Source organism: Rhineura floridana, chromosome 1, assembly GCF_030035675.1.
Source record: "Rhineura floridana isolate rRhiFlo1 chromosome 1, rRhiFlo1.hap2, whole genome shotgun sequence".
Lineage (NCBI taxonomy): Eukaryota > Metazoa > Chordata > Lepidosauria > Squamata > Rhineuridae > Rhineura > Rhineura floridana.
This window is the reverse complement of record NC_084480.1, coordinates 150,029,830-150,050,173: the sequence shown is the minus strand read 5'-3', so window position 1 is coordinate 150,050,173 and position 20,344 is coordinate 150,029,830. Positions and strand designations below refer to the sequence as shown.

At 46.5% G+C, this 20,344-nt stretch overlaps 1 protein-coding gene and 1 gene segment (V, D, J or C); one reads left to right on the top strand and one right to left on the bottom strand.

Annotated features, from left to right (window-relative positions):
* Positions 1-6,845, top strand: part of LOC133389560 (cationic trypsin-3-like) — a 58,783-nt gene extending 51,938 nt beyond the window's left edge. The window contains exons 1-5 of one of the 2 annotated variants that reach the window (XM_061637484.1): positions 2,723-2,774; positions 3,461-3,626; positions 4,588-4,841; positions 5,820-5,956; positions 6,691-6,845. In XM_061637484.1, the coding sequence (XP_061493468.1) occupies positions 2,735-2,774; positions 3,461-3,626; positions 4,588-4,841; positions 5,820-5,956; positions 6,691-6,840 (747 nt within the window). In that variant the 5' untranslated portion in view covers positions 2,723-2,734 and the 3' untranslated portion in view covers positions 6,841-6,845. Of the gene's footprint in view, positions 1-2,722; positions 2,775-3,460; positions 3,627-4,587; positions 4,842-5,819; positions 5,957-6,690 lie in introns of those variants that run through there. The other variant, XM_061637474.1, reaches the window with a different exon arrangement.
* Positions 6,846-7,343: 498 nt separating this feature from the next.
* Positions 7,344-8,463, bottom strand: LOC133376952 (T cell receptor alpha variable 5-like). The segment is given in 2 exon segments: positions 7,344-7,711; positions 8,312-8,463. Coding segments are annotated over 2 exon segments (471 nt in total).
* Between the last annotated feature and the right edge of the window lie 11,881 nt (positions 8,464-20,344).

The window sequence follows — 20,344 nt, the reverse complement described above, 5'->3', positions numbered from 1 at the left end:
AGTCTTGACCCATCAAAGTCCCAAATGGAGGTCGGCTATTATCAAAGGTGCTATGGGATTTGAAGAAGCATGAATAGAGGGTGAACAAGACATACGAGCTAAGCGGAAGACAAGTCAAATAAATCCTCATCATGCCATCTTCCATCTGTGGGAGGCTGTGTGGATCCAGAATTGGCCTCCACAGTCACTTATGGACCCACTGTTAAAGACCTTATCTTGGAAGACAATCTTACTCGGCCACGAGTGATTGCCAATGAATGAATAATATACTTCATCAGAGAGAAGTTGTGGTGAACGCTCCATTGCCTAGCCCTGCTCTTCCCAATCCACCCCTTTATCTCCTTCCTTCCAGTTCTCCTATGCACCCATCCCTCAATATTCCCCACCCCACAAAGCACCGCCTAGTCTTTTGTTCTCCCTCTGTGCTGCACTTTACTTTCTCCCATTGGGATGAATGGCAGCCATTCTCTCTGATAGTAAAAAAAGGAGTGAACTTAGAGATAACACTGGAGCAGGTGGTAAACCTCTCCCTGTCTGTGATACTCCAGCCATTAGGAATCAAGGCTGCTCCTATCTGTCCAGCTCACTACTGGGTTCTGCTTCTTGGTCATGCTAGAGACTTCTATGGCTGGACTAGCAGACACCCCTTCTGCCCAGGTGGATTCCTCCTTAGATTTTTCTTGTGTTTCTCTGTCTCATTATCTATCCCGGTCTTTTCTGTCCTGTCTCACTTCTCCATCTGTTTGTCTTCACAATTGCAACTTCCATATTGCTTGCAAGATAAAATGTTTATTTCATTGCCCACTATCTTAGCAGATCTCTCCTTAAACTATCATTCTGTGCAGCTGGTTTATTTTCATCTCTTTTACAGCTATGGAAGCCCTTGGACAGACCTGTTCTGCTGGTGAGAGAGATTCCTACCTGCCAACAGCTGCAAGCCAACAGAGACACCCAACATCTCCCACCACATGGCCTCTGTTGCATCTGAGTGTTGGAATAGAGTTCTGTTAAAAGAAGGCTCGAGTATCCCATTGGTGGGAGGAACTGATTTTGACGCCCATCAGCCAATGAAGTAGAGTAGCTGGGAACCTACAGAGAAAGAGGAACTCCTATCTGTTAAGATCATATAATCTTAAATGGATAGTTTAATTCAACAGTTAAAAGCAAAGTGACTAGTCAAATGTGAATGAGTTAGCAACTCTACTTTTATAACATCTTCTGAGTTACCAATACTGCATCTCAACTTTGAGCCTTTTCTATAAGCCAAGAAAACTTTACTCTCTCATTCCTCTAATATTTTCTGTGAGCAGTGAATCTCCTCAACACAAGGCACAAGGTTCTCCATCATCTGTGTCTATTCTGAATCTATTGATAGTTCAAAAGTCCAAGGTGTTCCACAATGTCTTTGTTGGAATGTATCACCCACCAGTAAACATGAGATTTAAGAGAACATGTGTTTCATTTCTCACATTGGAGTCTATGTAACAGAGAAGTTTGCTCTAAACTGAAGTTTGAGTACTCCATTCACAGTGTAACTAGGTTTTATATCTGGTGAGGATTTGAGCTCCCTATTCACAGAATTACAATTAGAGCTCAAAAGAAACTTCATAGATATGTGAAACTGGGCAAACTTTCAGAATTCATGCCAGTGTTTGGCATGTTGAAAACGTTCAAATACCTCTTTTAAAATTAACTTTGAAGGACAATTTGAACAAAATATAAATCCTGTTTCATTTTAAGGCAACAACATTAAAAATTCATTTGCCACATGCAATATTTTTATGCCTTGGTTGTCTTCAAAATCCCAAAACCAGCAGCATCCATTATTGAGGCGGGTGGGATTCAAATAAGACAATAGAAATGTGGATTTTTACAAGTTCGTTGGAGCTAGGAGTATTTGCTTGACGATCCTACCCCTGGCACTAAATTGGTCTCCAGAGTTCTGGTTGCGCACTGATGGAGAGCCACAAAAACATGCCCCTTTGTTGTGCTCAGTCTTTGCTCCCCAAAGCTCCACGAAGGTGCAGTCTCTCTTCACCCCTACTGCTCATCTTGCTTAGAAGAGAAAGACATTGTGGGAGAGAAAAGACAGATCTCTGCCCCAAAGAACATGAAATATGAATGTTAAGGGTGTTAGAAGAACAGAAAGGGGGATGAGATAATGAAGGGTAACAAGGGAGGAACATGAGCGAATGCACTTGCATGCACCTGACATTCATCACTGTTGGAGTAACAGGGAGACAAAGGAACCAAGGGCTTCACAGCAAAGGATTTTTTAAAGAAGGAATTCGAAGGAATACCATTTGTAATCTGAAGCAAGCTTCTGGAGTGATGTTTTGGGCAAAAGTTCCTTCTATTTACAACACAATTTCAAACACATTTCTGAGGGAAATCACACAAGACCGAAATAAAATTCAGATCAAATTTCAAAAGCCCACACTGGTATTACATATAAGAAGGACAAGCAGGGAAGAATTAAAAACAGCCAGGATCTCAAACAGGAGCTAAGATTAACTGTGTTTATTGTGTATATTTTGTGCATTTTATGATTGATACGGAGTTTACACTTGTTTCTCTCTCCACCTGTTGTTGATGCAGATCCAAGTATGGATTTTTCAAATTTTCCATTGTGTATTTTTCCCTTGGCTGCAGACCTTGGGATGGAGATAAAGGCTGCTCCAGGAGATAAATACACAACAGTTCCTGCTGGCTTTCTACCTGAAAGGAAAAAAACATGAAATTTCTTTTGTTCATAGCTTTCTTGGGAGCGGCTGGTAAGTGTGGGGGTTTTCCTTATAGTTCCTGTTTGGTAACAAGCTGAGATGGCCCTTCTCATCACTTTGAACACTCTTGAGACTGTTTACGTCTGTGACAAACGGGCCACAGCTCAAGGGAAGCGGCACCTAGGTAATGTCAGTCACTTCCACCTGATCCTGGCCAGTTTCAGTCCAAGGCAAATGGAGACAAAGAAAGAAAGCCCATTCTTTTAAAGATGAGTTCCAGAAGGAGTGGATAGGCAGAATGGTCAGCCTGCAGTCTGAGAGACTCTTGTAGCTTTGCTTAGCGCTCCTCATATAGACAGGAAAGAGCACCTGGCTAGGCCAGGAAAACATCTTGAAAAGGTGGAAACTGGAGATGTCTCTTTTTCCCCTGCCAGATATTTCCTTGTGTAGCAGGAAACAAAACAACAACTGTTTGCCAACGTGTTGGCTGGCTTTGGAGATTGTGGGCAACGTTCGCCTCCCCTGCCTTGCTAAATCGAAGGAAAGTACCCATGACATACCAGGGATTTTAAAATGATGGCAGACAAGGAGAAAGGGGTTGGGGCTTCTGTTCCTCACGTCTGACCATTTGCACAGTACAGATTTAGTATATGATCCTAATGAAGTCTGATGTGTAGTCTGGTGAGTGTTTCTGAAGTTGTTGGCCAGTAATTCAATGTTCTTCATTCTTTATCCAGTTGCCTTCCCCATCGACGATGTCGATGATGACAAGATTGTGGGAGGCTACACCTGTCAGAAGAATTCTGTCCCCTACCAAGTTTCCCTGAATTCTGGATACCACTTCTGCGGCGGTTCCCTCATCAACAGCCAGTGGGTTGTTTCAGCTGCTCACTGCTACAAATCGTAAGTTTTTTTAAAAAAAAAAATGCTTGTCATGCTGCTCCTTGCAGCAGTGTTGCTCTGAATTTTTTTTAAAAAAAAATCTTTTCTGAACTGTAATGAAGGATGTAGCACAGTGGGGAGGAGAGCCTGGCTGGGAGTCCAGAGTCTGTGGGTTCAAATCCCCGCTCGTGTCTCCTGGGTGTCAAGGGCCAGCTGAAAATCACCCCCACAGTGAGTGGCTCAGGGGTTACGTGTCCTGCCACCTGTGCAGCCGTGGGCAAGCTGCATAGTCCCAAGGAGCTCAGTTGCCCCCCAGCTGGCAGTTGCGGACAAGGAAGGGGTTGGCTTGTGCAGCTGTGGCAAGCTGAGCAGGCCCTAGCCAGCTGGGGAGGACTAGCCTCAGAGGGAGGCAATGGTAAACCTCCTCTGAATACCACTTACCATGAAATCCGTATTCATAGGGTCGCCATAAGTCGGGATTGACTTGAAGGCAGTCCATTTCCATTTTTTTTTTCAATGAAGGGTAGTAGACACCCCACCCACCCTACATTCCACATTGGGAAAAGTGATAACATCAGTAACCAAAGCCATTGTATGATGATTGCCTCAATGTATGGGTATGTGTGTTTATATGTACACCAAGAGAAAGGGCCACATAGCTCAGTGGTAGAGCATCTGCTTTCCAGGCAGGAAGCCCCAGGTTCAATCTCTGGCATTGCCAGGTAGGACCGGGAAAGACCCCCTGCCGAGCCACTGCCAGTCAGTGTGGATAATACTGAGCTAGATGGACCAATGGTCTGATTCAGCATCAGGCGTCTTCCTGTGTTCAATCAAATGAAATGCCTAAAGGGGATTAGAAGCTCAAATCCACATTTTTCAATATTCAAACCACTTTGGGCAACATGATAGTGGCTTTGGGGGTGTTGGATGTTAAACAGTAATGAGGATGGCCAAGATGCTCTTGTTCCTCCTCTCAAACCAGACGCATCCAGGTGAGACTGGGGGAACACAGTTTGACCTTGAACGACGGCACTGAACAGTATGTCGATTCAGCCAAAGTCATCCGTCATCCTAATTACAACTCTAACTTGTTGGACAATGATATCATGCTCATCAAGCTGTCCACCCCGGCCACCCTCAACAGTCGCGTCACATCGGTCTCTCTCCCCACCAGCTGTGTGGCCACCGGGGCAGAGTGTCTGATCTCTGGCTGGGGCAACACCCTCAGCAGTGGCAGTGAGTCGCTCTCTGTGTTGTTTGTCAAGATGTGATATATCATATGCAGGCAGGCATGGGGACAAGCTTACCGAGTAAAACCTACAGGAGGAATAGCACCGTGTTGCTGTAAACTTCACCAATCCAGCCACCTTCTGCAGGCTTCCTCTGTTCCTTAAAAAAAAACACCAACCCGCACCTCTTCAAAGTTACAAGAACCGTTGTAATGGTACCTCTCTCTCTAAGCCCTCTTAAAGGCTAGTCCATGACCTTTTGCTGCCTGAGGTGACAGACAGTAGCGGGTGGGCTGGGTACTGCTTCCCTGGATTCCCAATGCCACACATCACTGCTAGTTACCAAGAGTGGGAGGGGTAAGGCAGCCGGGAGCTTGGCACGGGGCAGACGCAGTGGTGGGAGTGTTGGATTGGCTCTGCTGCTGCCGCCACCCCCAGTCCAAGCTTCCTGCTGCCCTTCCCCTCTGCCGCCACCCCACCTGTGCTGCCTGGCCGGCCACTACTGGTGAAGGACAAATTGCACCCCCTTCCATGTACAAAAGCCAGCCTGAGTGGCAGTTGAATCTTACTTCGACCCTGGAAACATCCTCTGGAGGAGGATTGTAGCTTGGTGGTAGAGCATCGGGTTCAATCCCTGGTGACTACAGGTAGTGCTGGGAAAAAATGACTCATGCCTGAACCCTGGAGATTTGCTGCCAAGTCAGTGTGGGCAGTACTGAGCTAGATGGACCAATGGTGTGACTAGATATAAAGCATCTTCTCATACGCATATGAGGGCAGCAGGCCAGGCCATATGGTGGAGAAAATGCTTAAGAATCTGTCCCTTCTTACTGCTTCACTTCTCCAATTCATTCTCCCACCACCGTCACCACCGATATACACTGCCTGTAGTGTATAGTTACAGAAGTATTTTTAACAAACGTTTCTCCTATTTTCAAAATGAATACAACATCCCTGTTCTTTTTCCACCCTGTGTTTTCTGCAGCTAGCTATCCTGACCTCCTGCAATGCCTGAAGGCTCCTGTACTTTCCTCTAGTCAGTGCACAAATGCCTATCCAGGGCAAATCACCAAAAATATGATTTGTGTGGGATTTCTGCAGGGTGGTAAAGACTCTTGCCAGGTAAATCTTCTCTCTTTCCACATAGGGCATAGTGGCATAGATGTGTCTTTGCAGATTACACAGGTGCTAGGTTGGCAGTTAATACTTTACAAAGTCAAGTTTGGACTGAGTAAAGGCTAAAGAGATAATAGGAAGGAAGTGAGGGTGTCTTTTGAATTGGGAAATTCAGAGGACCAGTAGAAGTAGGGATGGGAGAAAAAGTCGATTCAGTTGACATCTGAAGGGGAACCTCCCAAATCGACATTTCCAAAACAATATACAAACCAGAACGCAGTCAACCTTCAAAATCCTACAAAACCTGAGCCCAAATTACAGTTGGATAAAAGATTGTGGGCACCAGTGGAAATCATGGCTCTGTCATACCTCTTTTAACTCTTTGATCCTGTCTATGGTGCAAACCTTATTAGATTTTGTACTGCTTGAACTACCATAGCTCCCTCCTCCCCCCATCAGCAAAAAAGTATCTTTGGAATTATAAGTTTGGTGAGGTGCTGCTGAGCAGTTTTTCTTAGAAATCCCTCACCGACTGTACAGTTCTACGCCTTCCCTGGTACTGTCTTACGAGGCTGCAATTTCTGTGTGGCAGGAATTGGACAAAATTATGTCAATGACTGTCCATATTTTGTGGCTGCACTTTCTAAAAACGGTCGCCCGTCTCTACCCAAGTTATTGGAATGACACAACCCATCTTTCTGTCTGCTTGCTGAAAATGCTTTCCTCATGTTCTTTTACAGGGAGACTCAGGTGGCCCCGTAGTCTGCAATGGGCAGCTCCAGGGAATTGTCTCCTGGGGCATTGGATGTGCTCAGAAAGGCAAACCTGGAGTCTACACCAAGGTCTGCAACTATGTCTCATGGATTGAAAGCACTATCAGGTCCAACTGATCAAAGCGTCCCATTTGGAAAAGATTTATCGTCCTTCCTTTTCACTCACAGAGTGGACATTTCAATATATGGATCGAATATGCAAAAATAAAACCATGATAGTGTTCAGTAATGTAAAAAAAAGTCTGGTGATTGTCATTTTGTGCTTGTTTGACTGCAAGAAATGTCTTTGCCGCTGGACAAACACAAGCCTTCTGCTGAGTTTTATTCAAGCTTTCACCTCTGTTCATTCCAGTGGGAGCCTCCACTGGATCTCAGTCTCTTCTGTAGGATCCCTTTCATTTGCAGAAAAGACCCCCTGGATCCAGCCCATTGTATTCCTATACAGCACCGAGAATGCCTTCCATGCCTCTTGCACAGTTCCTGTTCCTTTTCTTTATGGGGCGTTTGCAGGAGAACTTCCCGGTGAATTAAGCCCCATGTTGATAACTAGGAAGATGCTGCCAGTTAGATTTTTCTCCTCAGGCACCAAAATATCTTGGGCTGTCCTTGTGTAACAATCATTATCGTGTATGCATAGATTCCCCGGTGAAGGGATTTGTGTTTGCTTTCCTCAGCAGTTGCCTCACTGTGTAATCTTGCTTAGCACAGAAGTAGACGCCAGTGTCTTCCAGCTGGGCTGCCTTCAGCTTCAGAGGCAATGAATAATCCTTTGTTCCAGAGCTCTTGAAGCGGTCTTTAAATTTGTTCTCAATGGCAGAGGTTGCTCCACTATCTTCCACCGAAAAAATCACTAGCTGGAGCTGTGTATCGTTTCTTTCTTGCTTAAACCAGTACATATAAGAATAAGTGGTTTTATTTTGGGAACATTTCAGGTCGACGGACACATTTTCCTTGACAATCATGTCTGCAGACTGCTCAAGAGCACAACCTGTAAGAATAAAAATAGGGGGAGAAAGCATGAAAATTTAATTGGACGACTTGCAAATAAAGGGAGATGTAGCAACTTCAAAGCCAGTATACATTTCCATCAGATTTCAGTCTCTCCCACTACACTGGAGACCTTAGAATCTAAGTTGTTACTTAAGTTGTTACCTCTGTGACATAACCCTATAGCGTAATCAGAGGAATAAAATAGTAGGAAATATCCAAAAGTGGCTGGGGTTAAGAAGAATGTCAGCTTTTTGTATCTATAAGCCAAATATCTGCAAGCTCACTTGGGTGCTGTTTAAATTACTGTTTTTCGTGACTCACAACTGCATCTCGTCACAACCAAAGATTGGTCACATCAGTGGCACCAGCCCAGCTTTCCTGTGAAGGCTTTCACAGTAAAGATTAGCACATATGAACACCATTTCAGAAAATACTTCAACTGTACCACTTTCTGCTCTGTATAAAACTATTGCTATATACACACTAAGTTAATAGTGGGTCCTATATTTCAGGCAGGGATTAAAAAAAAACTATCCCAGGTCAGAAAAGTTTGAAAACCACTGATTTAAATGATGGTGGTAATAAAAAAGTCACTTACCTGATGAGAATAATGAAGCAACAAGCAAATGGAAGCTTACTGGAACAAAGAAGTGTCTTAGCAGACATTTGCCCGGACAAGCCAACTCCAGATGCAGCAACATCCTTGGCTCCCATCAAATAGCTAATGCAGTAAAACCCAGATGAGGGAACAGGAAGTTGTGTGGGTAAGGGAATGGAAATTAAAGAGAAACCACTCAAGCACAGGGGCTAGAAGCAAACTCAGCTGGGAGAGGACCTGTTCAGAGGATATAACAATAGACATTAAATGGCAGTCTGGTTTTGCAGAAAGAAAGATAGTTTACAGACAAATCTCAGTAAAAGATTTCAGAGCCGTCCCTCCCATAAGGTAAAATGAGGCAAATGATTTGGGGGGACCATTAATGGGTGGCAAATTGTCCCCCACAAAAGGTGCAATTTGTTTCACTTGCATTCCTCTATGAAGAGTTGGGTTTGGTTTCCTCAGCAGTTGCCTCACTGTGTAATCTTGAGTGGCATAGAGATGGGTGCCAGTTTCTCCCCGTAAGGCATTCTCCGAGACAGAGATATCTCATAATTTTTCATTCCATGGCTCATTTTTAACATAAATGTCTTTACTGCGATTTTATAATAAAGGAAGCCATAACAAATAGGAAGGAAGGAAGGAAGGAAGGAAGGAAGGAAGGAAGGAATACGTAATAAATAAAAAGGGAATAAAAAGATACGGAGCATATCAAAGTAAAGAGCATGTTCATACTCTCAAGAGTCTTCTCAGAAGTCCCACTGAGTTCAGTGGAACTTGCTCCCAGGCCAGGTCAATGTGTTTTTGGATTGCACCCTAAATTAGTTAGGTCAGGGGTTCTCAAGCCGCCTATGCTCAGCGCCCACTTGAGATGGCTGAAAATAACTGAGGCCCAACAGTCACAAAATGGTGATGCAGGGGCAGAACCAATCACAAAAGTGTGGCAGATGGAGTCATAATTTGGCCCTAGGGTTGTGTATGGACTCCCTAATCCAGATCCGGTTTGGAATGATAAGACTTGTAGTCCAACAGTATTTGGAGGGCACTACATTGGCTGTTCCTGTATGGTGACATTTTAGGCAGAATTTGCTTTCTTTGCTTATCCGCTTCCTTTCCATTCTCAGTGTATTCATTTATTTGCTGTTAATAAATATTCACCTTTTGCCTTACTTTTCAATTTCCTTCAACACCTCCTCTGGACCATTCCTCCTACAGAAGTGAGACCTTCCTTCCCTCTTGTCCCTCTGAACTTCTCTGTCTTCTGGCTGGCCACCTTCACTCAGCAAGCAAGGAGTTGCTGGTGCCGGCATTAGTCCACCTAAAAGGCTGTGGTACAGCTAGGGAGCAGGGCAGGCAAGTGAAAAAGCACTCGGCTGGGACCTGGGACCTGGCCCACTGTTTGAGAAACAATGAGCTAGGCCCTTAGTGTCCAGAGGAGAAGAACTGAGACTAAATTTTAAGGCCAGGAAACAGCTTCTAACGAGCATTTGTCAGTTATGTATAATGAATGTGTTACGGTAGAAGAACAGAGTCTCAGGCCCAAATTCGGTTCAACAGATGGCTTTATTGCTAGCAGAGGCACAGGGGAATTTGTCCTCCAAACTGCGCCCCCAGGCAGATGAGGCACAGCACTTTTATTCAGTTACAGGCAACAAAGATACAAAGATACAATTCTCCAACTGTGAGCTTGGTAATTTTCCATTCTAAAGCGATCTTCTGCGCTTGCGCCTCCCTCTGGCCTACGTGTTAAACCCTCCTCTACTAATGGCGTTCTGCTACCCTCACAGTCCTCCCCTTGATACTTCACTGACCCTCACTAAGAGGTTCAGGTTGTATCATTCTCACATGTAGCTATGGATCTGTATTCATACAACGCCATTAGCTGTACTGCTGTCCTCCTGTCTGCTATGTTTTCCATCATGTTTCTTAGCCCTTGCATAATCAGAGGTAAAATACAAGGTAACAAAACATACATCAAAATTCCCACAAGTATTATTCCAATGATACCTCGTATCCCTCCTACCCATTGGAACCATGGGCCCAATCCTTTTGCCCACTCAAATCCTTTCCATGTTTGCACAGGCACATGTGCAAGCTTAATTATTTTATCAGTTATGTCTTCTATTACTTTTCCATTATCATCAATGTGTAGACAGCAATTAGTCAAATTAAACTTCCCACAGATTCCTCCTTCCGCTGCCAACAGGTAATCAAGGGCGAGCCTGTTTTGATATACAGCATTCCTAAGCTGGGTCTGTGTTTTAGACAGGACAGTCAAGGCTCTTGCAGTTTCATTCGTTATAAGTTCAAGCACCGCCTGTAACCGAATTATTCTATTCAACATGTAAATTGGGGTCCTGTACCCATAAGACCCATCCTGGGCCCCGGTCACAGGTCCATAGTACTGGACTATTCTCTCAGGGGGCCACTCATCATCCTTCCAGTCACCAATCTTAATCGTAATTCTTTTTTTTTTCTATCATACACTGGATGTCCCAACCGAACCCCTGCACTGAGGGGGATGAGAAAGAAGGATGGTCTGACCTCTCCTAGGGTACAAGTTCCCTCCTAGGGTTCGGGTAGTTCGGAATAAGCATATTTCCCACAAACCCAGTAAAACCCTGGCAATGCTTTCGAGGAATTATTGTTAACAACTGATAAATCTAATCTCAACTTTAACTCCAATGTCCATAACAGGTTAACCGGAATCATAGAGGCATTGGGCCAATAACTAACAGTGGACTGATTCAAAATGGTCATGGTTTCACAGGGCATCTGACCTATCTGCGGGGCTCCGGGGGAGATTCTTTGTACGCACCAACGACCAATATCCATTGACTGTGGGGGTTTGAAACATTGGTAGTGTTATAGGGCTGACTAACATTCAACTCAGCAGCTTCCCAGGGCCAGTGATCTCCAATCTGAGTCCCCCCACAAACATAACAGTTGCTGATATTTAAAGTGGTGGCAACAGTTTCTGCAAAAGTAATAAACAAATTTCTGGCCACTTCAGGCACCTGAAAAGGGGTTTTTATTTCCTCCCAGAATTCGGAGAAGAAAGTCTGCTGCAAGGTATGACCCGCCTCTGTCAATTGGACGAGTTTCAGATAAAATAATCCTAATGGGTCCTTTCCCCGGCCATGAATGCGTAACCCAAAGTGTTGCCCAAACTTACTCAGAAAGGCCTGTGGATTATTAATAGTAAAATTTACATAATTACACTTCTGAGGCCTGCAGTCACTTTGTACTGTGACCTTAGAAAGATGAGCACTTATCCTGGTAGTTTGCCAGGTGGCCCAGCCCACACAGTTCCAGTAAGGACATTGATTCGTGCATTCAGTACTTATTCCTTTTTCCGGGCAGATGTATTTGTCATTCTATGTATAGGTCTTCTCCCAATCATAACCTCCACATTGGTCAGGCCATTTTGAAATCTCACAAGGCTCAATTTTGATCCACGCTTTAGTATTAGGGGTGGCTAACCTAATTTGGGAGAGCACCCGTCCACTCTGCGTGCCTTCCCTTACCTGGAGCCACCACTGTTCAGGATTTTCTTTGGGGTCATAGCAAGTTGTCTGATTTCCCTGAGTACAGGCTGAGTAACTAACGTTACGAAACTGGCAAGCGACAGTTGTTCCTTTACAACTGAATTTACTCTGATAAACTATAGTGTCCTGGATATTGTTATGGTTCCTAACAGTCTTAATACAAATCCTGCATAATGGGAGGGAAGCCATTTCACAGTGGGGAGGAAACAACAGCAGCATTAGAATAACCCCAAACTGGAACAGTATAATCAAATAAGACAATTTACAACAGGGCATTCTAGTTGAAGTTGGGCAAATCTGAATCTTCGGGCGGTGTCCCACTACTCTATCCAGGACGGTAGGGGATGCAGCGCCCTCAGCTATTTCGCTCCCTCGGTTGCCGGTCCCGAGGAGGCTTCTCCTGTCACGGGGTGGCCTCCCTTCTCAAGGTCATCTTCAGGTCTCTCAGGTTGGCAATCGTCCATCCTTCCAGAGAGGCTATTTTAGCGCGACTCCAGTGGATCCAGGTAGGGTTTCCTTCGGCCTTTACGGCAGTAGGGGTAGTTAATAAGACAACAAAAGGTCCTTCCCAAATTTTTCCCAATGCATCTTCCTTGTAACTTTCGACCCATACTGTATCTCCGGGGCGGAATCCATGGACAGGGGTGGTGAGTCCCAAGGGGCTCTGTTCTGTGTACTGACCTATCTCTAGAACAGTTCGGTTTAATTCTCTTAAAATGCGCTTCAGGTTTATTTCCCCCCTTAATGTCAGGGTATCCACTGCCACAGGCAAAGGTGGTGGCCTCCCGTAAACCAGTTCATATGGGGTGAGACCATTAGCTCCAGGTGTACATCTCATGTGTAGCAAAGCCACCGGCAGCATCTGAATCCATTTAGTCTTTGTTTCCGCGCACATTTTCCTGAGGTGCAATTTGAGGGTCTGATTGGCCCGTTCAACCGCTCCGCTGCTCTGAGGTCTCCAGGCACAATGGAGTTTCCAGTCCACTCCAAGAGCTCTGCTGAGTTTTTCTGTCACTTCAGCTTGAAAGGCTGCGCCGTTATCACTGTTAATCTGTCGGGGCAACCCGTACCTGGGGATGATGTCCTCAAGTAAATGCTTTACTACTCCCTTGGATCCTTCAGACCGGACTGGCCAGGCCTCAACCCATCGGGAAAAGGTGCATACAGTCACTAATAAAAGTTTGTAGCCCCCGGCTGGAGGCATATGGGTGAAGTCCACCTGGATCACTTGAAACGGGCGACTTCCCCGGAGAATCTGGCCTGGTTCAGGGACGGGTCCTCTTCGGAGATTGCTTCGGGCACAAGTTACACATCGTCGAGATGCTTCAGTGCACAGGGAAGCAAGTTTATCAATAAACATAGTCTTCTCAATTAAGTGTCGGAGTGCCTCTTTTCCTAGGTGGCATTGATTGTGCATATGGAAAACGGCCGTACGGGCTAACCTTTGGGGTACCCAAATCCTGCCATCAGTAAGAACATACCAGCCCCGTTGAAGGGTATAATTTTGTCTCTGACTCTCCTCAATTTCTTCCTGGGTATATTGCGGGCCCTGAGTCAGAGAGGGTAAAGAAATAGTCATTATATTGTCAGTCTTGGGTAAGGATTCCAGGGCGGCTTCTTTGGCAGCCTTATCAGCTCTAGCATTCCCTCTAGCCACAGGGTTAGCTTTCCCTGTGTGGGCTCGACAATGGATTACAGCTACTCGTGCAGGCTTCCAAATGACTTCCAGTAATTGGCGAATTTCAGGGGCATGTGCCACCTCCTCGCCTTCTGCAGTCAGAAATCCTCTTTCCCGATAAAGGGCTCCATGTACTTGAACAGTTAAGAAAGCATATTTAGAATCGGTGTAGATGGTAACCTTTTTCCCTTCAGCCCACTTCAAGGCTTCAATTAGGGCTATGAGTTCGGCTTTCTGGGCAGACGTACCAGGTGGCAGAGGTTTAGCCATTAGGATTTGATCTTCAGACCACAGCATACCCTGCATGCCGGACTCCGTTTATGATAGAGCTGCTTCCATCAGTCAACAATATAACTCCCCCAGGGATTGGCACATCCTTCAAATCTGGTCGGCTGGAATGTACGGCTGACATAATTTCATCACACTGGTGTATTAATCGTCCAGGCAGGGGCATCAGGGTAGCCGGATTCAGGGTCGCTCGGTCCCTTATAATTATGTTAGGATTTTCACATAGCTGGGCTTGATATTTTACCAAGCGAGAGTTGGTCATCCATTTAGGCCCATGCACTTAGAATGGGATGCAGTCACTTCTATAGTTTGGCCGTACGTCAGTTTGACAGCTTCTGTCAAGAGAAGCAAGGCTGCTGCTATACTCCGGAGACAGCCTGGCCATCCTCGGCTAACAGGATCCATATTTTTGCTGAGATACCCAACCGGTCGGTTCCAGGTTCCAACTTGCTGGGTGAGAACTCCCACAGCGGTTCCTTTTCTCTCATAGACAAAAAGCTGAAAGGTTTTAGTAATGTCTGGTAACCCTAAAGCAGGTGAGCTAGTTAATGACTGCTTTAACCGTTCTAAGGCCTGGATTTCTTCTCTTGTCCAATTTATGGGACAAGATTCTGGCACCCTTCCTGTTAACAGATCGTATAATGGTCTAGCCATGGAAGCATAATCTAAAATCCAAATACGACAGTAGCCAGCCATTCCCAAAAATACACGGAGCTCCTTCTTGTTGGTAGGCCGGGGCAGGCAATTAATAGCCTGGGTTCTACTACTGCCTAAAACACGGGTATCCTTCTTGATCGTGAATCCTAAGTAGGTGACTTCTTGGCTACATATTTGAGCTTTGGCCCTACTAGCACGGTACCCACAGTTCTGGAGCCATCTGAGTAATTCGACCGTGTCGGTGGAGCATTCTTGTTCAGTCCGGCGGGGCAGGAGGAGGTCATCTACGTACTGAAGCACTAACCCGACCTCTTCTTGGAATTGCTGAAGGTCCTTGGCTAGTTGCTGGCCAAACAGGGTGGGTGAATTCTTGAACCCTTGAGGCAACCGTGACCAGGTGAACTGTCTTTTCTGACCAGTCTGTGGATGTTCCCAGGTAAAAGCAAAGATTGCTTGAGAATCAGGATGTAAGGGGATAGTGAAAAAAGTGTCTTTCAAATCAATCACAGAATACCACTGACTTCCTCCAGGGATCAAACCTATCAGAGAGTATGGATTAGCGACCGCCGCCACAATATCTTTGGTTTGTTGATTTACCAATCGGAGGTCTTGCACTGGACGGTAGAGGGGGACTGGTCCAGAACTGGGCTTTATTACAGGTAATAAGGGGGTATTCCAAGCAGATGTGGTCGGCACCAGGACCTTAAGTTGAACTAATTTCCCCAAATGTTCATGCATGGAGATTCGGGCCTCTGCTGGAATTGGGTACTGGGCTTGATTAACTACGGTGTAATCGTCCTTCAATTCTATCCGAAGGGGTATGGCCAGTCTGGCCAACCCTCCAGGGTGATCTTCAGCCCACACTCCGGGCACAGCCCCGATGACACGGAGGGCTGTCAGTGACTGATGAATAATTGCCGGTGCACACAGACCCATGGCTGGTCCGAGCCTCCAGGCTTCTTGGAGGGGGCAAGTCAACGTCAGAGGCTGTCCGTTAGCCGTGGCGGTGACTTGGCCATCTGGGTGAAAAGACAAGGTAGCTTGAACTTTACAGAGTAGATCGTGGCCGATTAATGGTATTGGACAAGAAGGGATCAGGATGAACTCGTGATCAACCTCACAGGAACCAACCTTGGTGCCTACTGGTTTAAACTGGGGGGCCTGAAGGATTTGTCCTCCCGCCCCTATGACAGGTATGTAGGTTTTCTTTTTAATGGGTAACTCAACAGGCAGCACATTGAGGACCGAACGCTGAGCTCCGGAGTCCAGAAGGCCCTTGATTTTCCTGCCTCCCACAGTGATTTCCAGTACGGGGTCGGGAGGCAGAATGCCCCATAGGCATCCTCAGTCCTCCCCTTCATAATAGTCTTCCATGGTCATAGTGCGGGCAGGTTGTCCAAGGGGGGGGGGTGGAGGTCGGAACGGGGGAGCCTGAGGATTCAGGTTTCCACGTCCTCTTCCCCGGCTTTGTCCTCGATGGGACCTATTATCCTGTCCACGTCCTCTTCCCCACCCTGGAGGTCTTTCCAGACATTCATTTTTCCAATGGCCTTCCTTTTTACAATATGCACATTGATTACATCCTAAAGATGGACGAGGGTGTGGGAATTGTTCTCGTGACTCCTGGGGCCTCAGGACAGCTGCAAGAACATTAGCCTTTTCCTTCATCCGTTTTACTTGTTCCCGTTTCTCTTCCACATCTCGATTGAGAAATACTTTATCTGCTAGGACCTTTAACTGGCTGAGGGGCATTCCTTCAAAGCCCTCAGCTTTCTGTAACTTCTTTCTGATGTCCGGTGCTGATTGGGACACGAAGGCCAGCGCCACTGTCTGTCGGTTCCTTTCATCCACAGGGTCGATGGGGGTGTATCTCCGGTATCTTAAAAAGTTGTTCAAGAAAAGCCCCAGGGCTTTCATCCTTTTCCTGGACTACATCGTGGATCTTTTGCATGTTCATCATTCGCTTCCGGCCCTTTTTCACTGCTTTGATAAAAGCGTGTTGGTACTGACGCATGGCTATACGGTCCGCTCCACTAGAAAGGTCCCAGCGTGGGTCTACAGTTGGAGCATATCTGGCTATATACATTGCTCGATCTTCGTCACCCGCTCCCTCCCGCTTGGCAATTTTGCCTGCAGCCTCTTCCAAGTTAGTCTGAATTTGCATTCGTTGCTCCGTAGTCATCAAATATCCCTGTAACTGCTGTATGTCGGACCAGGTGGGGTTCTGGGCTGACACTATGCCTTCAACCATATCCACAAATTTCTCCGGTTCCTCCTCGTACGATGGTCCATGATTTTTCCAGTTGAGCAAATCGGAGGAACTAAATGGCACATACGTATAGGTATCAACCGATTTGTAGACTACTTTGCCGGGATCAATTGGGTCTGAGGCGGGAACCATAGCTGGGACGGTGCGAACAGGCAGGATTTTAGAGTCCGCAAGGTTGCTTTCATCTGTATTTTTGTCCCTTCTTTGACTGGTACTTATGTCTTTCCTCTGTTTAAAGGGGCTGGGCTTCCCCAACTCTTTTTCTATTAATCGGGCAGATCTCCGGAGGCTTTCAACGCCCTCTCCTGCGGGGCTTTCTTGACCCTCTGCCCCGGGCAGCAGAGGGTATAGGTGTTTATCCGGAGTCTCATGCTCTACTGACCGAATCTCAGTTACAAGTGGTGGTGGAGCTGATGGTGCCGGAGATGGACAAGGGCACACATACGGCGGAGGTGATTCTTCAGACTGGGTTCCTAAAACAGGTTTTTCTGATTTCTCGGCCTGGTTTTCTGAAGCTGTTTTCTGTTTCCGGGTGACAGTATAACAGAGGTCGGGCTGCACCTTGGCCTTCTGATTCGTTTTGTGACCCGCCTTAGGGGCCTTCTTAACCTGAGTTAGCATAATCATAGCTGCATTTTCCACCCATTTCTTCGCCCAGGGCGGTGGATTGTTAGCCACCTTCTTCCATCCGTCCACATAATGGATATCCTCGGGGCATCCAGGATTGCCTTCCACTATGACTACGTTCCAGAGGCGGGAAATGGCAGGACCATAAAAAGTACCTTCAGAGGGCCAATCCACCAGGGGTCCGAGTCCTGGCCAGTCCCAGGAACACTTAGTCTTCATGGCCTCTATATTGCAGGTGCTAGTATCAAAGACTTCAGAAAAGTGTTTGACCATGAGAGCCAAAGGGGTTGAAGAGCCTCCCCCCATCATAACCTAGTTCTTTCCTAACCTAATCAAATCAGGACAGAAAACAACACAAAGAAAGGGGAGGGTCACAGGATACAAGCCGACTATAGGAATTGGGGGAGTCGACCTGCTGAAGCGAGGGTTTCAGGCATACACCACTGCCCACGTCTCCCGGACTTTCAAGACACCCTAGGGCGTCCCAGGACTAGTGCGTCCAACGGCCAGACGTGGGAATTGAGTGGTCAGTCACACACCAAACAAACAACAGGAAACCCTCCTCCCAATCCTCCCGACAGAGAAACAGAAATGGGGGCGGATCAGACCCCCCTTCGACCCACTGGGATCGGCTGGTAGGCAGAAACAGGACAGTAATGAGAAACATCCCCTTATACTCACCTGGCTGTGAACACCTCCGGTACCGAGTGTAAAGCAATCTGGACCGAACTTCCGAAAGGACCTCGTTGGTTCAGCGCCGCTCCCCGGCGTCTCCCTCAGTTCGATCGGGTATCAGCAACTGCTGAAGGCGCGCTCCCAAGGGAGGTGGTGAAGCGATCTGGGGAACCGCGGGGACCAAGGCAGATATAGGGGAAATATCCCTGACCAAGACTCTCAAGTCCTTGTTCGGGCGCCAAATGTTACGGTAGAAGAACAGAGTCTCAGGCCCAAATTCGGTTCAACAGATGACTTTATTGCTAGCAGAGGCACAGGGGAATTTGTCCTCCAAACTGCGCCCCCAGGCAGATGAGGCACAGCACTTTTATTCAGTTACAGGCAACAAAGATACAAAGATACAATTCTCCAACTGTGAGCTTGGTAATTTTCCATTCTAAAGCGATCTTCTGCGCTTGCGCCTCCCTCTGGCCTACGTGTTAAACCCTCCTCTACTAATGGCGTTCTGCTACCCTCACAAATGCACATACTAAATGCCATCCTCCCATGGTGGTTACTTAATGTGGAGAACCTTTGTGACAGTCTGTCCCTCTTTCCTGATAGAGCAGCCATCCATAAGCTGACTTGGTGCAGGAGAAATAGCGGCCATCAGCCTCCCAGGGCAGTGTGAGGAAACAACTGGTTGCTCTTGCAGTTGTTAACTGTTCTTAGTGGTTCTGGGCCTCAATTGTGCTCTTAGTCTAAAATAAATGGTTATGTTTATTTCCTAGGAAGCTGTTCTTGGTGAAATTTCTGGTGACCTCTCTCTAAATCGAGGCCTGGTGCTGCAGGAGGTAGAGGAGGATAGAGATGGAGAGGAGGGGTAGGAGGAGGACCAGACCATTCAGGAAAGCACCTTGCTCGAGTGGAGGACACCAGCCAAGCCAAGCCCCTTTCCTCCTTCCCCCCCTCCTTTTAAGGCTCGGTCCACTGACTCCCAAGAGGCGTACTACGCCAGTCAGCTCAGGGACCCCAAAGAGGTTCTCCTCCTCCTCCCACCCCCGGAGAGATGCAGAAGCCGCAGGGGGAGGCGCACTCTGCACATACTCAGGGGCCCGCCCAGAGCCTTCTGCTTACCAGTGGCACGCTCAGTGTCAGAACTGCAGCATCCTCCTTTCACCACACAGCTGCCACTTCCTCCACTTTGGCCTGTCAGAAGGAGCCTCTGCCGCCTCAGTTGCCCCACCTGTAGGGAGAGAAGGATGAGGATTACAATGATGGCACCACAGGGACAAACTTCCTCCAATCTCTCCCCCGCCTGCAAGCCCAAAGAAATGTCCGCCTTCTGTCACACCTGTTTTGGAAACATTAGTCGGTTGGTGAACTGCATTGCAAAATTCAAATAAGATTTCAAAGAAGAGCTGTGTTTTGGTTCCCATATCGTTTTGGAAAGTACAAATTGATAGATTTGGCTTGAAATATGAACTGAATCAAGTCTCTCCCCCATCCCTCCTGCAGATCAAAGCAATTCTTAGCTTCTTCTACTTTTGTACCTAAGACCTGTAGGATTACTACCACATGTTACGGCTAGGGCTACTAACTTAGATGGCTTTTTAAAAGATTAGACAAATGTTGTGAAAGACAGCTTGATTCATGGCTCTTTGCAATGGAATCTATTGAGCCTCTGTGCTCAGAGCAGTTTACCTCTGAATTCAAGCCACAGGAGAAGCCCATCGCTATAAAGTCCTGGACTGAACTTCCAGATGAATCTAGGTGAGCACTGTGGGAAAGAGAATGCTGGAGCAAAAGGACCTTTGGCCTCATCCAAGGAGGCAATTCTTATGTTCTTAGCCTTGACAGAGCAAGGCAAGGACACAATATGGCCTTTGGGTCCTAAGTTTTAAAGAGAGGCTATGTCCTGCCATCAAGCATAAGGAACAATGCACTATTTTGGGGGTAGGGAAACCTTTTGGGGGGGATTGTACTTCAAAACATGAATTTTCATATTGCATGGTGTGGCAGCTGCACACATTTCACACGCAGAGCAGATTCATTTCTTGGCATCTTCAGTTTAAAGTTCTCAGGTAGTTGAGCTAGGAAAGACTTCTACCTGAAAGCTCAGAGCACCAGATAGTAGACCATGCTGGACTACATAGCCAACATAATGTCATCCAGAAGTGATTGTATGCCACATATTTATACACCACTGACCCCTACTGGAAAGCATTTGAGAGAGCATCTGACTAAATAGACAGGTAGCAGAGTTGCATTTTTATAGCCACGAAGGCACACATGCCATCTCTAACTATGCA